Here is a 12,326-nt window from a genome sequence, read left to right on the forward strand (position 1 = left end):
TCGGTGATCAACTCGATTTCTGGCAGCAGTCTTCCGGCGGTGCGTGGCGGTGCGTCAGAACTCAGATTGAGAAATTCTGGCGGCGTCGTATTCCTCTCGTCGATACCTTCGATCTTTCCAACTCTCTCTGATGCCACTTTGTTGGAAATAAAACACTCACACAAACAACTTTTATTGAAACTCAAACAAATATTACAAGAGTACTCTCACTCAAAACAAGAACTACAACTCACTCTTATAAGACTTTGCTTCTTCACTCACTTAGAGCTCTTAATTTTTCTTGATGCTTAAAACAAAATGGGAAGGGGTATTATACTACTCAAGAACAATCCTACACCACACAAATAAACTAATTTAAACCATTACAAATTCAACAAATATCTAACTCTCACCTAACTAAATTGATGTAAGCAATGACATCATTAATTAAATGATGTAAGAAATGACATCTTTAATTAAATGATTTAAGTAATGACATCAATTTAGTTTGGGTTTGGGTTTAGGCTCCCATAATGGATCAAGTTTATGATCCAACAATGTATTGGTTGAATATGTTATTTTTTGGTGCAGGGTGGCCAATATTAGGAAGAACTCCCTGAAAGAGTTGGACAACCAGACTGTGGGGTATTATTACTTTCTCACTTAAGATCGGTGATCTAAATTGCCTTTTCTAGTATATATTTGTGTTGCTATTTTTTTGCTGGGGTATATATCTAACTCTCTCTAAGAAAAGGGAAGACACCTAACGTGGTTGTTTATGCAAATAGATGTTATTTAATTAGGAACATTTTTTTGGGAAATGAATATTGCATGAATAATCGTTCACTTGAACTGTGGAATACATAGCATGCATGATATTGTGTACATGTCCAAGACTGTTAACATGATATGTGGACATGGAGTTTTCTGATTGTGCTAGTCATCATTTTGCTATTGTTTCTATTTTGGGTGGTGTAGTGTTAATGATGATGTTTTACCAGTGGACAGCAGGGACTATAATCTTAATCTAACTAGTGTGCTAATGTTTCCTTTTAACCTGATGAAGTGATGCAAAACTCTTTTTTCTTTCTTCTAAAGAAAACTGATGTTGTAGCTCAGGGTCATCGTTGATATGTTTCATATAGTGCTAAACTGTTTAGACATTATCTCTAAGCTGTCTCTCTCCGTCTTCTCTATTTTGTTTTATATATTTTTGTGATCAAGACTAACAAAGCATTTGTTTTATAAAGCTTTTAATTTAGAAGTTTTCATAAACCTCCTCTGCAGTACTTTTTAAAGACAGGAGCTTGCAAATATGGATCCACAAGTAAATATCATCATCCGAACGACAGAAATAGAGCTGGACCTGTTACATTTAACATTCTTGGTCTTCCTATGCGTCAGGTTCTTTCTTTCTCTCTTCTTTGATGTGCTTGCCTGACCTTATGTAGTCTCATGCTAGCTTTATATTTATCAGGATGAAAAATCATGTCCTTGTTTCATGAGGACCGGATCATGCAAATTTGGAGTTGCCTGCAAGTTCCATCCCCAGCCTGCTTCACCTGGGGCTGGCTTAGCTGTAAATGGACCTGCGGGATCATCAGTTTTGCCACCGACAGGTGTGCCGTATGCTGGTGGATTACTCACATGGTCATTGCCTAGGGCACCGTTTGTTTTTGGCCCACGTTTAAAACCCAAAACTACATGCCTGTTGTTGTTTCTCCTTCTCAAAACATAATTCCTGCTAATGGCTGGAGCACCTACATGGTAAGTGAATGTTCCTTTTGTTGAGTAATGTTTATCTGAACTTCAGGCTTCAATATAATGCAGTCAATAAAATCTAATCTCAGCAAGGTGCCTTCATTCAAGGCTTTCCTTTTTCCATTCTTTGACGGTGTAAAATGATAAGTATATTGGTCTGAGTTCTGAAATTGTGAAATTTAAATGTTTCACTTGTCCTAAAGCAAGCTCCATAAAAACCAGTATGGGCACCAATTTTTAATGTCTGGGCAACATAAGGGCATGATTTCCATCAGTTATGATATCTACAAGAGGAAAATGATCTTTATCCAGAACAGGTTCAAGGAACAAAGCTTTGAATACCTCGAACAGATTCTTTTACAGTACAGATTATACATCGAAAAGGAGGGGTTGCAGACTATGAACAACATCAAATGGCTCACTTACCACCCATCCTCAAGAGAACACAGGTTAGAAGACATCTGGGGGTTAGCCAATGACCGTCCTTGAAGAACTGAAAAAGAAATAACATTAAATTGGTCAATGAAGAAATCCATAATTCTAATATCATTTCTCTCCCTGTGCACCATATCAAGAGTGGGCACGGAAATTAAAAAATGGGGAAAGAAAAAAATAAAGGCCTTGCCAAAAAGAGCTCAGAAGGAACATAAATGACTCACAAGCTTTAATGGGCCACTAGACGGTGATATTCAATGATTCCTACTGCCATGAAGATTGCTTGTATCCATTCCATCCTCCCTCAAGCTCCTTTCCAAAACCCCACCTGATACGTTATACATTCTTGCTTGCTCCTCTGCCAGGGCCAGTGAACTGCCAACAGACAGATGCCTAGATGCAAGAGGTGCTGTCTCATCTCTTCCTTCAATGTCTGGGCCTCCAGGCCCAGCATTTAAGTCTAGACCTTGCCTTCCCCACTTCTTTCCACCCTCAGCACCACTATTATAGCTGCCGTCAGGAAGGCTAACAACGTAGGGAGGCCTTGGGTAATGGGACGGAACTGCACCAGCAGGTCCCAACAATTGCAAATGGACTGGGGGGAAACAAAACCTCCCACCAGAAGATGAATCAGCATAAGTTATTGAACTGCCAGAAAAGCTGGTTGAAGGAAGAGGAAAAGTTGGTCCAAAGGGAAACACAGGATACTGGAAAGGAGTAGATGGGAAGGGCACAGCTGGTGCAGATGACAACACAGATCCCCTGAAAATATCAGAATCATAAGGGGTGGAAGCAGTAGGGGGGGCCAACACCCTTTGAGGTCCACCAGTTGCAACAATTGGAAAAGGTTGTTCCCTATCAGGCAAAATTGATGGAATAGTAACGGCTGAGAATGTATTCCCTACAGGAAACCATGACGAGAATTTTGCCATCTCAGTATTGCTTATCTGCAGGCCAGAAACTGGTGCTTGAGATAGCACGTTGCTGTTCCTACTATGATGGCTAAATTGTGATGGCACAGCAGTCACCTCATCCACAGTAGGTCCATTGTTCAAATCAAAGTCCCTGCAGAAACTTGCCTCACCATTAAGAATACGAAATGCCGACTTTACATGATGCATTGGGGCATCTATTTTACGACCACCGCCACTAGAGTGGCCCAAATCGGCAGGCTCGTCAACTCTGTTCAAATCAAGATCAAGCCCATCAGAGGAGCAATACGGTGCAGAACCCACCGGTTCACATTTCAAATCACTATTGTTTGAAAGGTCTGGTGCAGAGTCTGTAACATGAAGATCCTCAAGGACTTTCTCATCAGGTACATTCAAATCAATATCCAAGGGGGGGCGACTCTGTTTCCCAGTAGTAGCATCAGGAATGGAAGTGTTACTTGTACCCAGAGGCATATCTAGACTTTTTCTGGGTTCAGCCGGCCGAAATGCACTTGTAGCTGCTGATCCCTTCCAACCAAGTTCCCCTTTAGTCCTTAGTAGGTCATTTGGGGGAACAAAGGGCCCTTTAGCAGCAGCAGCAACAGTAATTGAAGCAGGAAGGCTGCCCGAAACAGAAGAAACAGGGAAAGCCAATGAGCTAATTAATTGGACAGGAGCTGAGCATCCAACTCCTTTCAAGTTATTTGGTTCCACAGATTTCCCCTCCTCTGCATTAAAGTCTATATTCAAGTCAAATTCTACTTTTGCATCTGTATCTGCGACACCTATACGAGGAGTTTCGGTAGTAACTGATGTGCATTCTTCCGCTTGATCTGCTTCTACACCAGTCACCTTGGACCCCCTTGGTTTCTTAGGTTGTTCTGGTGATGCCTTACAAGGAGATGGTCCACCAGGTGGTTCATGACCCTCACTACATTGCATGTTATCCTGCATGTGCTCACCTTTCTGGGCAGTGATAGCTGAACCAAGACATTCAATTTAATTACCATTTTAAGGATGATATAAAAAAATGCAAAATAAAAGTTTAAAATTGACTAAATATATTGGTACCTGAACTAGGCACTTTCTCCCAAGTTGGTACCTAAAGAATTTTTGCTCCCAAGTTGGTACCTGAACTGTAATTTCATCCGGTGTTCAGGTACTTTTATTAACGATGATAATTTTTAAAGGCATGGCAACATCAGATTGTACTATGTGTCAATGATGGCGACATCATGTGTGTGTGTTTTAAAAAAAGCCTTTAAGTTTTCAAAAAAGATTGTTAAAAGTACCAAAATAGTGCATGGAACTAAAGTTCGGGTAGCTGCTTAGGAGCCAAACTTCTTTAGGTACCAACTTGGGAAAAGGTGCCTAGTTTAGGTATCAAATGTATAGTTAAGCCTCTAAAATGATAAGTACCAAGACAAATAAACAAAGAACCATTACCTTCAGACTCAGGTTTTTTACTGGCATGACTCGATGCATCAATCTCAACATCTTTCTCAGGCTTGGCTTCATCAACGTTTTCCAAAGTGATATCTTTAGTAGGACAAGTAGGCAATGCTTCTTGATATGTCTCTTTGATGGAATGTCCAATAACAACCGACAACTTCTGATGAGCCTGTGAACCTCTCTCCGAACCTTCGGTTGCAATTTTCTTGCTATCAACACCAACTTCAGTTGAAGGTACAGATGAAGACCCTTCAACCACTTCTTTCTCTACCTTTACAACTGGATCAATGACCTCTTCATCCACCACAGAAGCGCTCCCCTTTTGCTTAGCATCCACACTGCAATCATCATCCACTCCGAAAGACCTTTTCTCCATATGCTCTTTGGAATCTCTAATATTAGTAGTTTTCTCCATACTGCGTGCAGACATACTGACTAAAGCCGCAGTTATAACTTCCTTTAATTTACCATTTTCAAGGCATTGGTCCGCAATCTGAGGCAAAGCCATTCTTGATGAAGATAAATGCTCATTCAGCTCTCCAAAATTTTCCAGAGCTGAACCAGTCTTGCTGTCTGCATTTTTTGCCCAATAATTACCAGCAGCAACACCCTGCTTTTGATAAGGATCATCTGCACTATCAGCAGACTGATATTGATTTCGAACAATCTTACCCCCAGAATGAGGTTTCAATTCTGTATCATTTCCCGTGGAAGAATGCTCAATAAGAAGGATATTTCTTAACGGATAATCAATAGGTGACGCCAAATTTGACTTAGAGAAGTCTCCGGTAGCCACACTAGCAAGCAAATTCATTCCGACATCATCTCCAACTGGTAAGCACTCGCTTGCTTCGGTGTACTTGACACTATCAATTAAAGCAATTATGGAGCTAAAAGAAGCCTCTTGCAGTTTCCATGATTTAAGTTCATTTCCAGATGACGAGGAAGCAGTTTTTGTAGCATCAGCTGTTTTCCTAGAAACTTCTCCATTCCTACAGTCTTCTTCACCAGGAACAGCTGCAGGTGAACCATTTCCCTCGTCAGACATAGTCAGCACATCTTTGAAGTCATTGCTCTGCCAAGATTCAGGATTCACATCGCTGATAACATTTGCTCGATAACTGTCACTTTTCTCTTTCATATTACGATCTAATTGCTCAGGTTTATCTGAAAGCACAGGAGAAGACGCTCGGCTATTCATGACCGAATGATCTTCAAGAGATCCTCCACTGGCACTTTGTGCAGGACTTCTACCTCTATTTGGAATCTTAACAGTAAACTTATGACTGTTACTCTGAACCATGGGTGGCTCCAACACCTTTTCACACGTTAAACCTGACTGTGATATTTTTTCTGAAGCAGGATTTCTGTACGAAGAAGAATTTTTGCTTGATCTAGCTTCCCCTTGAACCCCTGATGTCCCTAGGAAACCATTAATGGATTTCCGGTGACGCGAAGAGCTACCTGAGATCTTAGCCACTGTTCCTAAACCAGCTGGAGAACTTCTTGCATCCTCCTTTCCAGAAACCCCCCGAGTCTTCCCATGATCGCTAGAACAAGACTGACTATTATTATGAGACTGAGTTGAACTGCTGCTTTTTTCATCCCTTGTGATTGCATGAGGGTCAGAGGTGCCACCAACAGGAGCTTTTTGTGCCTCACCATCTTTTAAGTTTGTACTGGCAGAAGCAGGTGATGTTGCTGCCTTCATAGGTCCTAATGATGCAGAAGCAGGCTTGGTTGTCGTCTCTCCTTGAGCAATCTTAACTGAACAAGTTTTGGAGGCAGAAAGTTGGATTAGTGAACTCTTCATGGCAACCTCAGATGGACCAGAGTGCTTGCTTCCACCATGAGAAACTTCAGAAAGACGAGCTCTAGCAGACCAGGGAACAGCCTGATTTGAACCAGACTTAGCATCCATCTCAGCCTCAACTCGTTTTTTCCATGTATCAACTAAACTCCTTGCTTTCTTCTGTATTTCTATATTCTTATGACTACGTAAATGATTCACAGATTTACCAATATTACAAATTTGCAGAGCTGTAAGATTTACAGGGAGTTTATCAAGAGCTTGGAGTAAGGTTAAAAGAAAATCATCAACTGATCTATCATCCTTGGGCCCGCTACCATCACCAATCTTCCCTTTGTGGACCTCCTGAAGCCATTCATCAAAAACAAGTAACCCTCTAAGCTGAACAAAATGACTAAGGCAGTCAAACTTATCTGTAGCTGCTATCACACAAGCAAGCATTGACCGGTTGACCAAATCTATTTTCTTCTCATTTCCCTCAGATAACATGAGCTGAACCAACTTCTCAACTCCTGAGAAATCTTCTAGTCCCCCCTTTTCAGCAATTTTTGCAATCTCAGATTCTAAATTAACTTCTGGTCTACCACGACCAGAATCCCCGTCATCCATTTTACTATTGCGTTCCCTTTTGACGGGCGCCAAGCCTTGATCACCGCGCTCCCTCTTTTTCCCCTTACCCAGAGAGGGAAATGAGGAAGCACTATTTTGTATACTATCTGAGCCAGGTTTTAACTGTGATGTTGATGAAAGACCATTTATCGGCTTTGGAGAACGGCCACCCTGCTGCACTGCTGCATGCATCTCTAAATGCGTCTCATACAACAGTTGATCTACTTCTTCTTGTCGTTCCTGAGAATAAATAAAAATGAAAATATCAACTAAAAGAGTTTGACAGTAATAGAACATATGCCAGAGAATCTGGGACTCACATCAATAAAATCCTGATCAGTTAGCCACCATAAACACTTGTTTGTAATGTCATAAACTCGCCGACACACAAATGAGCAAATCCCTGATGGAAGTTCAAAGTCTTTAGGAAGGAATGCAACTTTACAAGGATGGAGTAACGAGGCAGCAGGAATCTCATCCTCGTGAAAGGAATAAAAGATTTCGTTTGGCGCAGCTTCCAAGAGGATGCATTTGCCAAGCTTTACTTCGGCAGGTCGATAAAACCAATTCACACACAAATTTAACTTGTTTTCTTTATCAGAAGTCAGACAGCGAATTATTCCAATGAAGGGTGGAGAATCTTGGGGTGGTTTGAAGAGAGCACAGTCACCAACGCTGATCCTGCGTCCATCCTGTCAGGTGCAAAACAGGAAATGTAGGTAAAGTAGTGAATTTGCAAATTTTATCAGTGAGAAATAAAAGGAATTTCTAATGAAAAAGAAATGCAAGTCGTTCCACCACTCAGATATGTTGTGATTCCAATAACACAGATTCATTAGATAAGAAAGACTTCTGAGATTCATATGTATGGAAAGAGATGCATATAACAACCATATAGAGCATTACCGGTTAACTTCTAAACAAATTCATGAAACAAATACGTTTCTCAGCAGTAAGATTTACATTCACATGGTGCAAAGCTTAAACAGATTTTAAACCATAATTTCAGACTGTACTATAAGCAGAAAGGAGTTACAGCAATTCACATATGCTCAAAGCTTACCGTACGTGTATTTAGAACCGCAAAGGAAAACTTGATTATTCTCTACCATCCTCAGTAAATTCTGGGTTATTTTTAAGATGCTCCTTATCTGGTTCCATTGACAACGTGCTAAAACATTTCTATAGACCAATTTTTCGTCATATCATATGATACAAATAAGATATGTCTCTTAATTACATACATTTCCTCATAATTTTACCAAGAGAACACCAGACATAACAAAACTCATATATCTTCTCACTCATACTTGTCTAGGTTAAAACCATGAATATGAAACAGGACTTGCATATTTCAATTTTCAAGTTAAGAATCAAATATTGCATTTATTGCATCCAAAACCATAAATAAAAGCATAACATAAAATGCTTCCAGTATATGCCTCAAGATAAAGATTTTGAAGTATATATTGTTACTTGTAGTATTTAAGAAAAGTAAAACTCATTGCATAGGTTGATCCACCACATTAACACTATACACTTTCTTCTTTACATACTAATATTTTCCCAATTCTCCACCGCTAATAAATGACAAACTATTTCCTAATGGGCAAAATTACTTATCAAAGATGTTCAAAATATGGGCAACATTTCACATTTTTGAATTATAACCTCGTGATTATTTCTCTGACTCCAAAATGATGAACCAGAAACTAGTTCCTTACTGACAAGTTTCAAGATTCAAGCTGTCCTAACTTCAGAAATTTTTCCTATATTCTGAAAAACAATAACACTGGTGATTACTTCTCCTTATCACTCCTTGATTGTAGGCAAACTCCCATAATTCGGCACATATACATTGATCTACAGTTTATTCAATATATCTATTATCTCCCAAACACTTCTTCTGTCCGGAAATTCCTTTAGATTGGATAAAGAAGAAACAGCTCATTGCATGCTAAGCAACTACTACCCGAATTCCACAATTATAAATTTCAGACAAATCAATGGAAGAACCATATCATCTGTAGAATAGTTTGTAGTGTATTGAAAGATAACTAAACCATTCTGGTATTGCACGCAAATATTTTTTTTTAAAATGTAAATTGGCCCAAGGAAACAGACTCTAATTTTACACTTTCACCTCAGCCAAACAATCCACCCAAAGATGAAAAGTTAAATGCCTTCCTACTAATCAATGCTCCAGCTAATTCAAAGCAAAGGCAACAGAATCCATTTTAAATCAGAAGTAATTCGCACTTTCCACCATCAGTTAAGAGACCATCTCAAAATTCCCAAAAGGAAAAAGTGAACCCCTTCATTTCCTCCAAATCAATCAAACAAAACATCTCTTATCAGCTCACCCGACTGAACAAAACAACAGCAAACAGAGAGAAAACACTATAAAATAAAAGAACCCATGATAGAATCAAATGAAATTAAATCAAAGCTCAAGAAAATGTTTTAAAAAGGTATACCTTTGAAAAGAAATTAACGGTAGATGAAGAAGAAGAAGAGAGAGAAGCACCACCATCACCACTCAGAACAGCCGTTGCACGTGTAGGGAGTGTCCACATGTGCCGTGCCTTTTTCCTCTCCTCACCTCCTCCCCGTCCATGCATAGCCTTGCATTTTCCAGTTCGAGTACCATCAACCCCCACCCCTTACTTCTATCTTCAATTTCCTCCCCTTCCTTTCACTGATTCCGAACCCTAGATCCGCCCAAAAACCTACCTTTCACCATGTGCTAAAAAACCTGAATCAAACCCTAATTTTCCTGAATCTCAAATCCAAAACCCTAATTCCCTTCGATCGAGATTCTCATGTTCACCCGATCTAATTCAATCTCAGATCCGTCCATCACGTTCGATTTCGTAAGCCACAATTCGATCTATAAAAGAACAAAAAAGATGACTAAAAATTAAAGAGATTAAAAAAATTATCGATTTTTAGAGGGAGAGATTAAAGAAAGACAGACAGACGGGCAGAGACGGGCAGATAGAAAGAGAGAGCGTTTTTATTTAAAAAATAAAAACTCGAAAATAACCCCAAACAGATTTATTTAAAAAAAATTACATTCTACAAAATGCGTGTAACAACCTTACGTTACTTAGACCGTGAGATCCATCCTAAGTAGATAAACTTTTTCAAATGATTTAATATTTTGATAATTGACTGTGAAATAAATATTTTCTACACCCTCGCGATTTGTATAACACAAAATTCATTTTAAATAAATGTAACTAATTAGTTGCACCTTTTCAACCTGAATTTAAAATTTAAAAAATTAATTTATTAAAATTGTAATTAAAGAAATTATATTTAAAAAATAATTAAATTAAATATTAATTTAAATAAATATCAACCGCTAATTAAAAATCTTTAATTAAAAAAACCCTTGATTTTAAAATATTTTAAAAATATTATTAATTAAAAAAATTCCAAATTAAAACAATATTATTTTTTTAAAATCAAACTTAAATAAAAAATAATTTATAAAATATCCAAATTTATAATTGTAAAAAACTAGAATTTAGATAAATTCTAATTAAAAATAATAATATTGCACTGTAGCTTTAGGGTATATGTATTCATAGGACCATTATTATTGTATTCATATTTATAACTTTTAGTTTGTACTATTTTAATTTTAAATTATGTCTCAAATAGTTTCAATTTATAAAATATTTTTATAACTCTCATTTATTTTTAATTCAATATCATATTGTATGTTTCGAAAAGAAAATAAACATATTTCTAAAATTAGGGTTGTTTCGATTACCCAATGTGACACTTTATGTCCATTCGAGTTTTGGGTGTTACACTCGAACATTCACATCACACATTATCAACAAGAATAAAAAAATAATTACAGAAAAAAGACCATGCAATTAGGTAAGGTGAGATCGAATATATGATCAAAACACTTCAAAAAAAAAAACAACTGAAATAAAAAAATAAAAAATAAAAAACAAGCGAAAGAGAGATACTTAGCTTCAGTCATTTTCATTGTCAAGGGGTGAAAAAGATCATCGGAGAAAGTCAATCATCCTTGTAAAGTTGCATTCCTTCCTAAAGACTTTGAACTTCGATCGGGGATTTGCTCATTTGTGTGTCGGCGAGTTTATGACATTACAAACAAGTGTTTATGGTGGCTAACTGATCAGGATTTTATTGATGTGAGTCACATTCTCTGGCATATGTTCTATTACTGTCAAACTCTTTTAGTTGATATTTTCATTTTTATTTATTCTCAGGAACGACAAGAAGAAGTAGATCAACTGTTGTATAAGACGCATTTAGAGATGCATGCAGCAGTGCAGCAGGGTGGCCGTTCTCCAAAGCCGATAAATGGTCCTTCATCAACATCACAGTTAAAACCTGGCTCAGATAGTATACAAAATAGTGCTTCCTCATTTCCCTCTCTGGGTAAGGGGAAAAAGAGGGAGCGTGGTGATCAAGGCTTGGCGCCCGTCAAAAGGGAACGCAATAGTAAAATGGATGATGGGGATTCTGGTCGTGGTAGACCAGAAGTTAATTTAGAATCTGAGATTGCAAAAATTGCTGAAAAGGGGGGACTAGAAGATTTCTCGGGAGTTGAGAAGTTGGTTCAGCTCATGTTATCTGAGAGAAATGAGAAGAAAATAGATTTGGTCAACCGGTCAATGCTTGCTTGTGTGATAGCAGCTACAGATAAGTTTGACTGCCTTAGTCATTTTGTTCAGCTTAGAGGGTTACTTGTCTTTGATGAATGGCTTCAGGAGGTTCACAAAGGGAAGATTGGTGATTGTAGCGGGCCCAAGGATGATAGATCAGTTTATTTTCTTTTAACCTTACTCCGAGCTCTTGATAAACTCCCTGTAAATCTTACAGCTCTGCAAATGTGTAATATTGGCAAATCTGTGAATCATTTACGTAGTCATAAGAACATAGAAATACAGAAGAAAGCAAGGAGTTTAGTTGATACATGGAAAAAACGAGTTGAGGTTGAGATGGATGCTAAGTCTGGTTCATTTCAGGCTGTTCCCTGGTCTGCTAGAGCTCGTCTTTCTGAAGTTTCTCATGGTGGAAGCAAACACTCTGGACCATCTGAGGTTGCCATGAAGAGTTGACTAATCCAACTTTCTGCCTCCAAAACTTGTTCAGTTAAGATTGCTCAAGGAGATACCACAACCAAGCATGCTTCTGCATCATTAGTACCTATGAAGGCAGCAACATCGCCTGCTTCTGCCAGTACAAACTTAAAAGATGGGGAGGCACAAAATGCTCCTGTTGGTGGCACCTCTGACCCTCATGCAATCACAAGGGATGAAAAAAGTAGTAGTTCAACTCAGTCTTATAATAATAGT

The 12,326-nt window shown here is 38.3% G+C and overlaps 1 protein-coding gene across 1 annotated transcript; it reads right to left on the minus strand.

Moving 5' to 3' along the window:
• Nucleotides 1-2,030: 2,030 nt before the first annotated feature.
• On the minus strand, nucleotides 2,031-9,963 carry LOC120118391. The gene is given in 6 exon segments (XM_039138427.1): nucleotides 2,031-2,233; nucleotides 2,400-2,492; nucleotides 2,495-4,087; nucleotides 4,554-7,218; nucleotides 7,299-7,670; nucleotides 9,456-9,963. Coding segments are annotated over 5 exon segments (4,827 nt in total). The 5' UTR covers nucleotides 9,600-9,963; the 3' UTR covers nucleotides 2,031-2,233; nucleotides 2,400-2,439.
• Nucleotides 9,964-12,326: the final 2,363 nt, after the last annotated feature.

Source organism: Hibiscus syriacus, unplaced genomic scaffold, assembly GCF_006381635.1.
Source record: "Hibiscus syriacus cultivar Baekdansim isolate YM2019G1 unplaced genomic scaffold, ASM638163v2 tig00110328_pilon, whole genome shotgun sequence".
In the NCBI taxonomy this organism is placed as follows: domain Eukaryota; kingdom Viridiplantae; phylum Streptophyta; class Magnoliopsida; order Malvales; family Malvaceae; genus Hibiscus; species Hibiscus syriacus.